Source organism: Macrotis lagotis, chromosome 5 (genome assembly GCF_037893015.1).
Source record: "Macrotis lagotis isolate mMagLag1 chromosome 5, bilby.v1.9.chrom.fasta, whole genome shotgun sequence".
In the NCBI taxonomy this organism is placed as follows: Eukaryota; Metazoa; Chordata; class Mammalia; order Peramelemorphia; family Peramelidae; genus Macrotis; species Macrotis lagotis.
This window is the reverse complement of record NC_133662.1, coordinates 258,810,211-258,824,386: the sequence shown is the minus strand read 5'-3', so window position 1 is coordinate 258,824,386 and position 14,176 is coordinate 258,810,211. Positions and strand designations below refer to the sequence as shown.

The 14,176-nt window shown below is 38.3% G+C and overlaps 1 protein-coding gene across 8 annotated transcripts in view; it reads right to left on the bottom strand.

Moving 5' to 3' along the window:
- DGKG (diacylglycerol kinase gamma) overlaps positions 1 to 14,176 on the bottom strand; it is a 281,695-nt gene that overhangs the window by 196,165 nt on the left and 71,354 nt on the right. For all 8 annotated transcript variants that reach the window (XM_074189542.1, XM_074189543.1, XM_074189550.1 and 5 more), the window contains one exon: positions 11,762 to 11,881. In XM_074189542.1, coding sequence (XP_074045643.1) covers positions 11,762 to 11,881 — 120 coding nt within the window. The remainder of the gene's footprint in view (positions 1 to 11,761; positions 11,882 to 14,176) is intronic.

Sequence of the window (14,176 nt, the reverse complement as noted above, 5' to 3'; positions counted from 1 at the left end):
CACTCATGCTCTGGGAAATAGGTATAACGTTAGATAAAACAAAATGGCAAACACATGGATTGATGAAATCTTAGGCTACATTAAGAAAGGGATAATGGGAGGTACAGCCAAGATGGCAGTGTGAAGGCAGGAATTCCCAATCCTCCCCCCCAAAAAAACCTCCCCAAATCTTAAAGTTATGATTCCAAACAAAATCTAGAGAGACAGGAATCCACAGAAAGACTAAGTGAAGCAATCTTCTAGCCTAAGATGGCTTGGCGGATCCGAGGGAAAGGTGTGTTACACTGGGACTAGGGGATTGGAAAAACCATGCTGCACCACTGCAAACCAGCTCCAGCCTTCTGGGAACAACTTGCAGAGTTCCTTGGTCCCTGGAAGCACCTATGTCCATGGCAGCAAGAGTGGTTTTTAGACCTTTTAGCCAGGGGATCAGCTTGGCCAGAGACAGCTTGGAGGGTCAATGGTAGAACTCTGCCACATCAGAGTGAGTGCAGAGCCCAGGTCAGTGCTGGCCTCACGTAGAAGGAGTAGCCCCAGGAACTTATGGAGCCATCCAGAAGCTGCTTCCAGAGTGCACAGCCCACAGATGGTAAGGGGGTGGGGAGAGATTGCAGAGGTCTCTCTGCTATCCCTCAGGCCAGACTTTGCTACTTTGCCCATACTCTGATTCAGGGTCCAGTCTGGGGTTCCTACTACCATAGAGTAACAGGGATCCTCCTCACAGCTCCGGGGCAGAGTGGAATACTTGTGGTCATCCACAGAGAAGAGTACAGGCAAGGGGGCAGTCAGAGCCTCTCATAGGACCTTGAAGGAATTAAGGTCCCTAGGGGATGGGTGTCCCCAAAACCCCCAAAAGCTTTGGAAATGTAGTAAATTGGTCAGAGGCTGAGAAAAATGAGCAAACAACAGAAAAGGAAGAACCTGACCATAGAAAAATTACTTTGGTCCCATGGAGGATCAAAATATACACTCAGAAGATGATCAAGTGAAATCTTCTGAATCCAAAGCCTCCAAGAAAAATAGGAAATGGTCTCAGGCTATGGAAGATCTCAGAAAAGACTTTGAAAAGCAAATAAGGGAGATAGAGGAAAAATTGGCAAGAGAAATAAGAGCGATGCAGGAAAATCATGTAAACCAAGTCAGTAACTTGGTGTCGAAAATACAAAGAAACACAAAAGAAAATAACATGTCAAAAACCATTTAAGGTCAAATGGAAAAGGCAGTTCAAAAGCCAAATGAGGAAAAGAATGCCTTAAAAAGCAGAATTGACCAGTTGGAAAAGGAAATAAAAAAAGATTTCTGAAAAAAATAACTCCTTTAAATGTAGAATGGAACTAAAGGAAGTTGATGATTTTATGAGAAATCAAGAAACAATAAAAAAAACCAAGAGATGAAAAACTAGAAGAATATGTGAAATATCTCTTTGGAAAAACAAATGACCTGGAAAACAGATACAGAAGAGATAATTTAAAAATTATTGGGCTACCTGAAGGTCAGAACCAAGAAAAGAGCCTAGATTTCATTTTTCAAGAAATAATCCAGTAAAATTCCCTGAGATCCTAGAAACAGAGGGTAAAAAAGAAACTGAGGGAAGCCACTCATTACTTCCTGAAAGAGATTCCCCCCAAAAACTCCCAGGAATATTATAGCCAAATTCCAGAACTCCCAAGTCAAAGAGAAAATACCACAAGCAGTTAGAAAGAGACAATTCAACTACCATGGTGCTACAGTCAGAATTCCACAGGATTTAGCAGCCATCTACCATAGGACTTGTAATATAATATTCTGGAAGTCAAAAGAGCTTGGAATGCAACTAAGAATAAACTATCCAGAAAAATTGAGTATTTTCTTTCAGAGGAAAAGATGGATTTCAATGAAATAGGGGACTTTCAAACTTTCCTGTGGAAACAACCAGAACTGAACAGAAAGTTTGATTTTCAACTATAGGACTAAGGTGAAGCATAGAGAGGGTGGAAATAAAAAGCAAATTATGAGGGATTTAATGATGCTGAACTGCCTGTATTTCTGCATGGGAAGAAGCTACTGATAACTCATATGAACCTTTTCATTTATAAGAACAGTTAGAAGGAGCATATATACACAAGGCACAGGAAGGAGCTGAATATAAATGGTATAATATAGTAAAAAGATGGAGTTAATGGATGATAAAGGAAAGTACTGGGAGGAAAAGAAAGGAGAAGAAGAAGGGGACAAGATATTTCATATCAGAATTAAGAAAAAACTTTTGCAATGTAGTGGAAGAGGGGAAGGTAAGGTGGGGAATGAGTGAGCCTTCATTCTCATCAAAAATGGCTCAGAGAAGAAATAACATTTACGCTCAATAGGGTAGAGAAATCAATCTTATGTTAGAGGATAAAAGAGAGGAAAGGGATGGGAGAAGCGAGACAGGGGAGGGGGTGTAAGTGATAGAAGAGAGGAAAGATCATAGGTGAGTAATCAGATACAAAATACTTCTGAGGGACAGAGTGAAAGGACAGAGATAATAAAATAAATGGGAATGGAGAGGAATGGAATGGAGGAAAATACAGTGAACAATAGCAACTGTGAGAAGCAAATGCCAACCCCAAAGATTACATTTCATGAACCCCAAACTCAGTCATGAGAAATCCGAGATGTACAGAATATCACAAAATGTATATATAATATATATATATATGTATGCGTGTGTACCTGTAGTTATGAGAAATATTAATGAGAACCTTAGTCATAACTCACTTTTTTGAAATACAAATGTTGCTTCATTACAATATCTACAGAATTTAATTGAGATACAAAAGAAATCCAAATATTACTTTTAAGACTGTAGCTCCCTTTAATGCAATAGAACAGAATTTAAGATTTTTAAGATAACTGTAAGTTCCATAGGATAAGAGCTATTGTATTTTTTTCCTGTATACCTGATATCTAACACAATGGCTGGCAAATAATAAGTAATTAGTGAATGACTGATTTAATATGATTTTTTAAAAAATGTTTAAAATTAAATTATATTCCCTTTAAAAAAAAGAGGGGGGGCAATGTCCATAATTAGGAAGTTAATAATCCCATTGTTCTCTACATTCATCAGGCTATATCTGATTTTTGAAAATTAGAGTATCAGTGGGATACAACACAAATAACTAAAATACAAAATAGAGCATAGTGATCATTACATTACCTAGATACAAAGTGAGGTCAAGAAAAGAAAGATCATTTCTAAGATGAGAGAGGGTAATTAGAAAAGGTTTCATGGAGGTGAGGAAAATTAATACTGGGTTGACATTTAATTGCCAATATCCCTTTATGATCTTTCTTTTATTTATTTATTTTCTAATTATATATGGAGATAATTTTCAACATTCATTTTTGCAGTTTTCTCTCCCCCATTCTTCCCTCCCCCACCCTAGGATAGCAAGTAATCTGACACAGGCTATACATGTGCAATCATGTTACACATATTTTCATATTGGTCATATTGTTGTGAAAGAAAAATCAAAGCAAAAAGGGAAAAACCATGAGAAGGAAAAAAAAACATAAAACAAAATTTAAAGGGTGAAGATCATATCCTTTGATCTGCATTCAGATTTCACAGTTCTTTCTCTGGATGTGCATGGCATTTTCCATTACAGTTGTCTTTGATCACTATATTATGAAAAGAGCTAAGTGCATCATAGTTGATCATCATGCAATGTTGCTGCAATGTCGCTGTTAAGGTGCACAATGTTCTCGTGGTTCTCACTTCTTTGTGATCATTCTTTTCCTCATTTTGACAGACCCTACATCTAGATCTATTGTCCTATTCCTATGAACTTAACCTCTCTGGATCTCAGTTTCCTCTTCTGTAAAATGAAATGGTTGGAGTAGATGTCTTAGAGGTTTCTATGAGTCTATGAGGTCTACCTGGAGGTAGCTAGTCTTCTGAATATAGTCCAAGAAGATTGTCCATGTCCCCTCCACTCTTGCAAAACAAGAATACTTGTCCATCCCTAATAGTTTTGGACTTGCCTGGATCTATAATTTTGTCTCTATTTTTTGCTATGCCTGGAATACCCTCTCTTGAAATTCCATTTCTATCTATTAAAATTCTACTTTTCCCTCCAAACTCAGTTCAGATGCTTCTTCCACCATGAAACCTCTGATTACCCTCCCTTCTCTTACCATAGGTCTCTCCTTAAACTTTTAGAATAGCACTTTGGATCTATCTAATGTATACATCATCTTCAATTTTGGATGTATGATAATTAAGCTTTATGTAGGAAAGAATCAAGTCTTTTCCATTCCTTTTCTTTCAATTTAACATTAATCAACTCCCTACTACAAACAAGGGCAGCTAGGTGGCCCACTGTGCACAAAGTGCTCTGCCCAGAGTCTGACAGACTCATCTTCCTGAGTTCAAATCCAGTCTCAGACACTTACTAGCTGTGTGACCCTGGGCAAGTCACTTAATCATTTGCTTCAGTTTCCTTCCTTGTCAAATGAGCTGAAGAAGGAAATGGCGAACACTCCAGGATCTTTGTCAAGAAAACCCCAATTGCAGACACATGGAATCTGACATGACCAAAAAAATGATTTAATAACAAAAAATTACAAACAATCATTGACCTCAAAGAGTTTTCATTCTTCTGGGGGAAGGTAAGACAGTCCCCTGTCCATGCTCTAATTGGTTTCCTTGGTAATTCTATATGTTTTATCTTATGTATACAAAGCCATGATGCTGAGAAGGAATTCCTAGGCTTCACCAGACATAATGCATATTGTCATTTTACAGATGAAGAAACTGGGATACAGAAAGATCTCAGTTTCCTTATCTGTAAAATGGAGTTAATAACTTTTGCCTCCCAAGGTGGTTGTGAGGATAAAATGAGATAATAATTGTTAAATACTTAGCATAGGGTTTGGCTAAGAGTAAGCACTAACTCTCTGTGAACTAATAACTATTCTTGAATCACTTGCCCAAGGTCATAGAACTAATATCAGAAGTAGGGTTTGAACCCATTGGAGACAAAGTCCAACACTCTATTAGACCATATTGCTTGAAATGAGGATTTCCAGGTGTCTAGAATAGGGGCAGCTAGGTGGTACAGGATAGAACACCCCTTCCTGGAGTCAGGAAGGCTCATCTTCCTCAGTTCAAAAATGACATTTGACATTTACTAGCAGTGTGACTCTGGGCAAGTCTTAACCCTCTTTGCCTCAGTTGTTCATCTGTAAAATGAGCTAGAGAAGGAAATGGCAAACCACTTCAGTAACTTTGCCAAGAAAAATCCCAAATTGGGTCATGAAAAGCTGGACATATTGTAAATGACTGAACAATAGCAAAAGGAGTTTCTAACATAGACAAGTCCACCCAGCAGACCCTTTTTGGAAGCACCTGGCCCATGCTCCTTGAACAACTATGGCCTCTGACACAGAGGCTTTTATGTGTATCTATATGTATGTCTCTGTGTATATATATATATATATATATGTATATATATACATATATATATATCTCCTAAATATAAATATACATATATTCATATCTATATGTTTATATATGCATGTAAATAGACACATGTGTTGCTAGTCATTCTTCCTTTTTAAAGAGGATCCATGACTCATAAGTATGATGTCTGTCTGTCTATCATCTATCTATCTATCTATCTATCTATCTATCTATCTATCTATCTATCTATCTATCCATCTATCTCTCCAGTCCTATATATGTAGTTATAGACTCATTTCTAGCAAGTCCTGCTTTTGGCATTCTGAATTTATTTTACAGTGACTTCTGCACAATATTTTTCATTCTGTTTTTAAATTTTAGGCAATGGGGTTAAGTGACTTACCCAAGGTCACACAGCTAGGCAATTATTAAGTGTCTGAGTCTGGATTTGAACTTAGGTCCTCCTGACTCCAGGGCTGGGGCTCTATCCACTGCACCACCTAACTGCCCCAATATTTTTCATTCTTTATGGTTAGAGCAATTGTTTGGGTGGCTAACACAAAGTTTGTTTAGTCATTGGTCTCCAATTGTTGGGAATTCATGTTGTTTCCAGGTTTTTCCTATAATACATGTGATAATAAATCAATCTAGAATGCTAAATGATTTTCTTACCTCTTCAGATAGGTGTGACTAGGAGATCTCCAGACACAAGCAAAGCTGCAGCTATGTTGGGGTGACACAGGGATTAGTGCTTTGAGAGCATATTGAAATACCCTTATTGGTTCCTGAGCAGAAAAGTAGGTGACTCAGGATGCCTAAAGGGAAGTGCCCCCACCCCTGGTGCTCAAGACTTCACCTCCTGGGTTGTGCGATTTACATTCTGGTTGATCTAAAGTCACTTCCCATGAGAGGTAGGTGACGCATGGATTGCCATTTCCCTCCAATGGCAGAGAAAATATTGGTCCTGCCTAGGTGAAGCTGAACCTGGGCTGGGGATTGCCCCCTTTGTATTTATTCTTTTCTCCTCTTAGGTGATTCAGTATCTGTCTCTGAGTTAAACTTAGAGATGGCCTTGTGTGATGCAGCATCTCTTGGTCTCTGGGTCTTTTGGGGTTGGTAGTCTAGGGATGAATCCCTGGTAGGACTCCATGACTCTTGGAGGACGTGATCAAGAACAAATGGCAAAAGATGCAGGACAGGAAGTGTGTGAATAGTGCAGATCTGGAGTGAAATGTGTAATACTCACTTGGCTGCCCTGCAAACTGCCCTATGATCTTACTAGGGTTAGTTATTTATCTTCCAGCTGAGTGGAACAATCATTATAAGTTAAACAATTGCACACTATTTTACATCATTCTCCCAGTACAAGCTGTGAGCTTTTTTGTCCTTTAGCAATTCTTTTTTATGTAGGAAATAAATACCTGCTCCATATTTGATTCATATTATAATTGATTATTTTTTTAGCTCCTCTCCTGTGGGGAGACATTAAACATGAGCTAAAACTGAAGCTTTGAGCAAATGTGTCTCCAAATGAATTAATTTGAGCCAGGGCAGTTAGCACACTGAAGAATGCAACAAGAGAGCCTAATTCCTTTCAGTAGGGTTGACCGCCATGTATGGGTGCAGAGTAAAGGGATGCCTTAGAGAAAGGGCCTTGGACCCAGTGGCAGGTTTTAATGCTAGACAAGGATTGTTCTACTTTGGGGCAGGGGGAGTCTCTACATCTACAGTTCCTGGTTCAAATGAGACATATAATAAGTATTTATTTGTTGACTTATTAAAACAGTGCTTGGATGCCCCTCTGCAATGTGGAGGTGAGGCTGGGTTCTCAAAAGCTCTATCATCAGAACACAGGTTCTACTGAGCAGAATGAGGACTTTGAACTAAGGTCTGGTAGCTTCTATCTATTCTAGTCTAAGGGCTAACCTCATTATATTTGAAGAGGATCATTACCCCAAGTTTAACCACATAATTATGCCCTTTTTTGGTTCTATGATGAAGATATAATGGCAAAAATCTAAGTCTCTGCCCTTAAGGAACTTCTGTTCTATTGACAGACATTGCAATAAGTTGTAGGTGGAAAGAGGAGAAGCAGAAAAGGCGGTCTAAGAAAATAGATGATTTCCCAGATCATTGCTTAAATTTGTTGTTTAATCATTTCAGTCATGTTCAACTCTTTGTGATCCCATTTGGAGTTTTCTTGGCAAAGATACTGGGATTTTTGACATTTTTTTCTTCAAGTTATTTTATAGATGAGGAAACTGAGGCAATAAGGGTTAAGTGACTTGCCCAAAGTCACACAGTTAAAGACTGTCTGGGGTCAGATTTGAACTTAGGAAGATGAGTCTTCTTGACTCCAACTCTGGCCTCTCTATGTGCTATGATGACACCTAACTGCCTGCCATTGAACAAAACCTGGATTTACTAAAATCAATCAATCATTTATTATTATTCAATGATGATGATGATGATGATGATGATGATGATAATTATCATCAATTACTCACTATGTGTTTTCTTTTCCAAACACGCCTATAATTTTTTTTTTAGATTTTGCAAGGCAATGGGGTTAAGTGGCTTGCCCAAGGCCACATGATTAGGTGATTATTAAGTGTCTGAGGCCAGATTTGAACTCAGGTACTTCTGACTCCAAGGCCAGTGTTCTATCCACTGTGCCACCTAGCCGCCCCCACACCTATAATTTTTAAAGAAGAAGAAAAGTAAAAAAAGTTCTGGACTCATCCAACCTTTCTGGAGAGCAATTTAGAATTACATCCAAAGGGCAACAAAAATGTGCCTTCCCTTTGATCCAGCAATACCACTACTGGGTCTATACCCTGAAGAGATGAAAAAAGAGTAAAAACATCACTTGTACAAATATAATTATAGCAGCCCTGTTTGTGGTGGCAAAGAATTGGAAATTAAGTGAATGTCCTTCAATTGGGGAATGGCTTAGCAAATTGTGGTCTATGTATGTCATGGAACACTACTGTTCTATTAGAAACAAGGAGGGATGGGAATTGAGGGAAGCCTAAAGGGATTTGCATGAACTGATGCTGAATAAGAAAAACATTGTACACCCTAACAGCAACATGGGGGTGATGAACAACCTTGATGGACTCACTCATCTCATCAGTGCAACAATCAGAGACAATTTTGGGGTATCTGTGTAGAGAAAACCATCTGTGTCCAGAGAAAGAGCCGTGGAGTTTGAACAAAGACCAAAGACTATTACCTTTAATTAAAAAAAAACCCCAATATCTTATTATGTAACTTTGCTCGCTCTTATACTTTATTTTTTTCCTTAAGGATATGATTTCTCTCTCATCACATTCAACTTAAATCAATGTATACCGTGGAAACAATGTAAAGACTAAAGGACTGCCTTCTGTGGGGGGGGCAGGCGGGGAGAAGCAAGATTAGAGGAAAAATTGTAAAACTCAAAATACATAAAATCTTTCTAAGAAAAAAAGTTTTGGAATAGGAAAAAGTAACAGTCCTTTCATTTTTATTAGACTATGGAGTCATCCTGGGACTATAGTTGATTTCTCCCCTTCCTGACCTCTGTTTTTCAGGCTTCATTCAAATGCCACTCTTTAAAAATTCATGAAACTCTGGCATAGGTTCTGTTCAAGGATGCCAAGAATGTATAAAGGATTACATTTACTTAGTAACTGGTCATTTTCTTTATGAAACTGTAGCTGATTTTATTTTTGTGTATGATAATTTGTCCAGAAGAAAGGAAACAGATGAATACGTCTTATGTTACCATGGTACCTAGAGAATATTAAAAGACCTCAAAGAAGTCTTCCAGAGAGTTGGACAGATCATAACATCAAAGAATCACAAGAGCAGAACTGGAGTCAATGGTGAGCTAGGGAAACTTCATTTAGCAAAATGTATCCTTTTGCCAATTAAAAAAAATATTTTAGAACTTTCTATTTTTCTAGGACAAATGACAAAATCAGATGGCCAACCATAATGCTGGAAGGGATCACAGAGCCACCTAGTCCAGAATTCTCATTTTATAGATTAGGAAACTGAGGCCCACAGTCCTGAGGTGATTTGGTTCTAGTTATATTAACTCAGGTGGCTCAGAAGTCCAGGTTTCCTGATTCTAGAGCTGTATTCTCCAAGGAAAATTCATGGGAAAGGAATTCTACCAGTTGAGAAGACATGGCTAGGTTGAGATCTGGACAGGGTTGTGAAGAAATACACTACATCAATGAAATCAATAATCTATTGATACAGAAGGATTATAGGATCAATGATTTAGAGCAAGAAGGAACCTCAGAGGCCATCTAACCTCCCTCATTGAACAGACAAGGCAAGTGATGCCAAGAGAAAGGAATAGAATTGACCAAGGTGACACAACACATAAATAAAGGAAAAGTGAAAATGTTGCCTGGATCCTCGGACTCCAAATGATTACCACTTCAACTAAATCACAGTACCTTGGGGTTTTTTTGTTTGTTTGTTTGTTTGTTTGTTTAGTTTTTGCAAGGCAGTGGGGTTAAATGGCTTGCCCAAGGCCACACAGCTAGGTCATTATTAAGTGTCTGAGGCCGGATTTGAACCCAGGTACTCCTGACTCCAGGGCCCATGCTCTATCCACTGAGCCACCTAGCTGCCCCCCTTGGGTTTTTTTTAAACTCCTAAAGTAAAACATTAAGATTGCTAATCCAAAAAGTGATGTTTTCCCCTCTAATATGCCTCTTTTTAAAAAATACTGTAAAAATTTTATTTAGTTTATCTTCAAAAATATGTATAGCTATTTTTATCAATGTAATAAATTGGAAAATCATTTTTCTTCCTTGTTATTTGAAGGATGACTTTTCCAGGTAAGTGATCCAAGAACTTGCTACAACTGTCCTGAACCTTCCCAATCATGGTAATCAGAGCTACAGATCACCTCATTGATAAAAATCTTTGTCACCAATGGGGATTAACTGAGGGAAAAGAAATTAGTCTATTGTGGTTTTGAAAAAAGTCTGTCTCTAATCCTCAGCCTCAACATAAAATACAGGCTATGAGGGAATTGCATCTATGCAGGATTGCTCTTTTGGATCTGATGTTAACTCCATGAGATGGATATGATGCTGGAAGCCAGAGTGGCAAGAATATAGGCTCTCTCTGTCTCTCTCTCTCTCTTACTACTACTACTACTACTACTACTACTACTACTACTCCTCCTCCTCCTAATTAGTTATAGGATCTTAGGATAGTCTCTTCACCTCTCTAGATGTAATTTCCTCATCTGTAAAATATGAGAATTAGACTATAAGTTGGAAATCATAAGATGAGAAGGAAATAATAATTCCCCTTTCATTGTATGATTCTGAGATTCAATTAATCAAGAACAAGACAGTCTGATGCGTCAGCCTGCCCCTGTTCACTCAGAGCACAGGACAAGATTTGTTCACCCTATTCTTTGGAGTACAGTTTCCACGATGAAGGTCGAGACCTCAACCTGCTGATCTGAACATTGAATATGGACAAATGGTAACTGAGTTTCTAATTCAGAACACAGAGTAAAGAATTATTTTTCTAGTTCAGTTCTATCCAATGACATTTGAGAAGGCTGTGGGGCCAGAGAACTTGAGTTTGAAACCCAGCTTTGCTACATAACATTTATGGGACTTTGAGGAAGCTATTTAGTTCCACTGGGACTCAATTTCCTCATTTTTAAATTCCAGCTCTAATTCTAACTTTGTCCTGGAGCACATCCAGAGCAAAGGGTGGTTAGGATAGTGAGAAGACCTGGGAACCATGAACCTTTTAGAAGGTAAATTCCTTGAGGACAGGAAAAGTTTTACTTTTGCATTTATAGCTCCAATGTTTAATGCAAATGATGGAAAAAAACAAATTCCCAGTATCTCAGAAAGGATTTCAGAATGGTTATATGTGGAAGAGAAGACCCAAACAGATATGCTAACTATCTCTAAGCATATGAGAAGCTCTAGAAAGACTAGATGTGTTCTCTTTAACTTCAGAAGATAGAACCAGGGTGGAAGGTACAAAGAGGCAAATTAAACTCTTAATAGGAAAAAAATGACAACTTCTTCCTAAATAATCAAGTTATTGAAAAAATGGAATGGACTGCCTCATTAAGTATTAGAATGCTGTTGGCTGGAGACTTTTAAATGAAGGCTCACTGATAGCTTCTTGGGGATACTGCAGAGATTCCTGTTAGGCCAGTTGACCTTGGAGGCTCATTCCAATTTTAAGATTCAGTGACTCTGGAAACAGTACCAGGAATTTTCTTCCTATTCATGTCAATCTACAAGTGTTCTCTGTCTCCTAAGCTAATGAATCCCAATTTGCATTGTTACTTACTGTTTCCATCCCTAGTAGAACCAATAATGGAAGGGTGGTCATCCCTCCATGAATCCATTCTTCTAGGGTCACAATCCCATTAGAGTCAAGATCAATATTTTTCATCATTTCCTTCAAAATCTGCCAGGAAACAAAGGAAAGAATGTTGGGTGGGTGGGGATCAACTTTCTTCCTTTACCTTGTCTTCACTGTCCTTCCCTTCCATTCTCCTTACTACTTCCTTTGAGAGACTCTCCTTGGTCTTGAACTATGCCTCTTTTACCCACCAGAATAGGAGTTCGTCCTGCTGACCTATTTCTAACGTTCATAAAGAAAGAAGGTCCACTTATTCAATCATCCTCTCACTGAAAGGTCCATTTTTCATTGTATGACACGAGTATGAGTCTAACTTGTAACATCACTGAGGACTCTGTGAAACTAGTCAACCAAAAATGAGAATACTTTTCAGGCTCCTGACTTAGGAGAGAAGGTGTAATAAATATGATCCCAAAATTAGTTTTCTCAGTTTGGACTTAAAGATATGAAAATACACCTCTCCTTCTTGATATTTGGTAAGGTGAGGAACTTTGGGTATGGGATGTCACATATATAGTCATACTCAATAGTCAATCAGTTCATTTTACTAAATTGTTTCCCCCTTTTCTTTATTTTTAAAAATATTTTTGTTTCAAGGGATGGTTCTCAGTATAAGAGATGGGGGAAGAATATATTCAGAAATAAAGGTCAAATAAAAATTTAAGGTATCAATAAAAATATTTCTAAATTGGTCTGACCAATAATCTGGTTTGGGGGGGAGTGACATTTTTTTCTTGGAATGGTGAAATGGAAACACTAAGTCAAAAGATTCAGGTTAAAGTCTCCCCTTTTATATTTTTACCTGTATTAGCCTTACTCAGTTACATCATTTCCCTTGTCCTCTATTTTCTCATATGGAAAAGGAGGGGATTGGAGTTGATATCTTCTAAGGTCCCCTCCAGATCTTGTTCTATGATCCTAAGTTGCTTAACCTCTACAACCCTCCTCAACTGTCTCATCTGTAAAATGAGAGGAATGGGGATGGAGTAGTTAGCCAGTTAGATGGGATACAACGGATAGAGCACCAGATCTGAAGGCAGAAAGACTCCTCTTGTAGAATTTAAATCTGGCCTCAAATACTTATTAGTTGTGTGAACCAGTCATTTAAGCATTTTTGCCTCAGCTTCTTCATCTGTAAAATTCCAGATTTAATTCTGTAGTTGCTTGATTTGCCTTTTCTCCTTAGCTGGAGAAGGAAATGGCCAACCACTTCAGTATCTGTGCCAAATGGGGTCACAAAGAGTCACACATGACTGAAAAATTATTGAAATAAAAACCTATGATCCTATGATCACTGATGTTCCAATATTCATATTTTCCCTTCTTTAGATAATTGAATGACTTATGTTTAATCCTTCCCAAGAATAGAAATGCTCTTTGGTGTGACGACTGTCTTCATCTTATTAACAGTGACATCCGTCCAAAGAACTGGGGCCTCAGTTCAACTCAGTTCAGGTCAACACAAATCTCTTAATTGCCCACTGTGTAGATGGCCCTGATCCAAGTACTGATGGAGTCAGGGCAAAACATAACAAAGCAAAACAACTTCTGCCCTGAAAGGAGAGGCCAGTGGAAAAGCTAGGAAGGAAAACAGAGTATTTAGATTCTGGTCTAATGGCAGTTACTAGTTCCAGACCAGCTGAGTGGTTTCTGAAAATGAGGGTTGAATATAATTTCTTGAGGCATTCCTCAAGGAATTGTTTAGGTCCTCTTTCACTTCAAGGTTGAGGTTCTATGATTTGTGGCTGTGATTTTTATTACATTTGACTCATCCCCATGTAAGGTACTCCAGACTGACACCGTCCTCCCTGCTATTATGCACCTGGGACACTCAATTTGGCTTGGAGTGGTCTCTTTGACTATGCCCATGTAGTGAATACACATCCTCCTTCCTCATCTCCACTTCCTCGCTTCCCTGGCTTCTTGTCAATCTCAGCTAAAGTCATCTGTAGGAAGTCTAACTCCATGAATGTCCTCTGAGACTGCTGCCAGTTGGTTCTGTCTACAACTTGTCTGCATGTGGTTGTCTACATGTTGTCTTCCAGCTGCTTGAGGGCAAAGACTGATTTTTACCTTGCCTTTTATCCCCAATACTTACCATGGTATCTTGTATTTAGTAGGTGCTTAATAAATTCTGGTGGACTAGTCTTCTTTCCTACTGATACAGAATAGGATCCTTTATGAAGTAGACCAAATCATAGAGAAGGTTCTAATGTGCATTCATGGAGAGCACTTCCTCTTCTAGAGTCTTCTTTATCAGTGAAATCACAAGCCTACCCTTCACCTCCATCCCTTACTAGAACCTTAGTCTCTAAAGGAACAGAATATAATCTTGAGTCT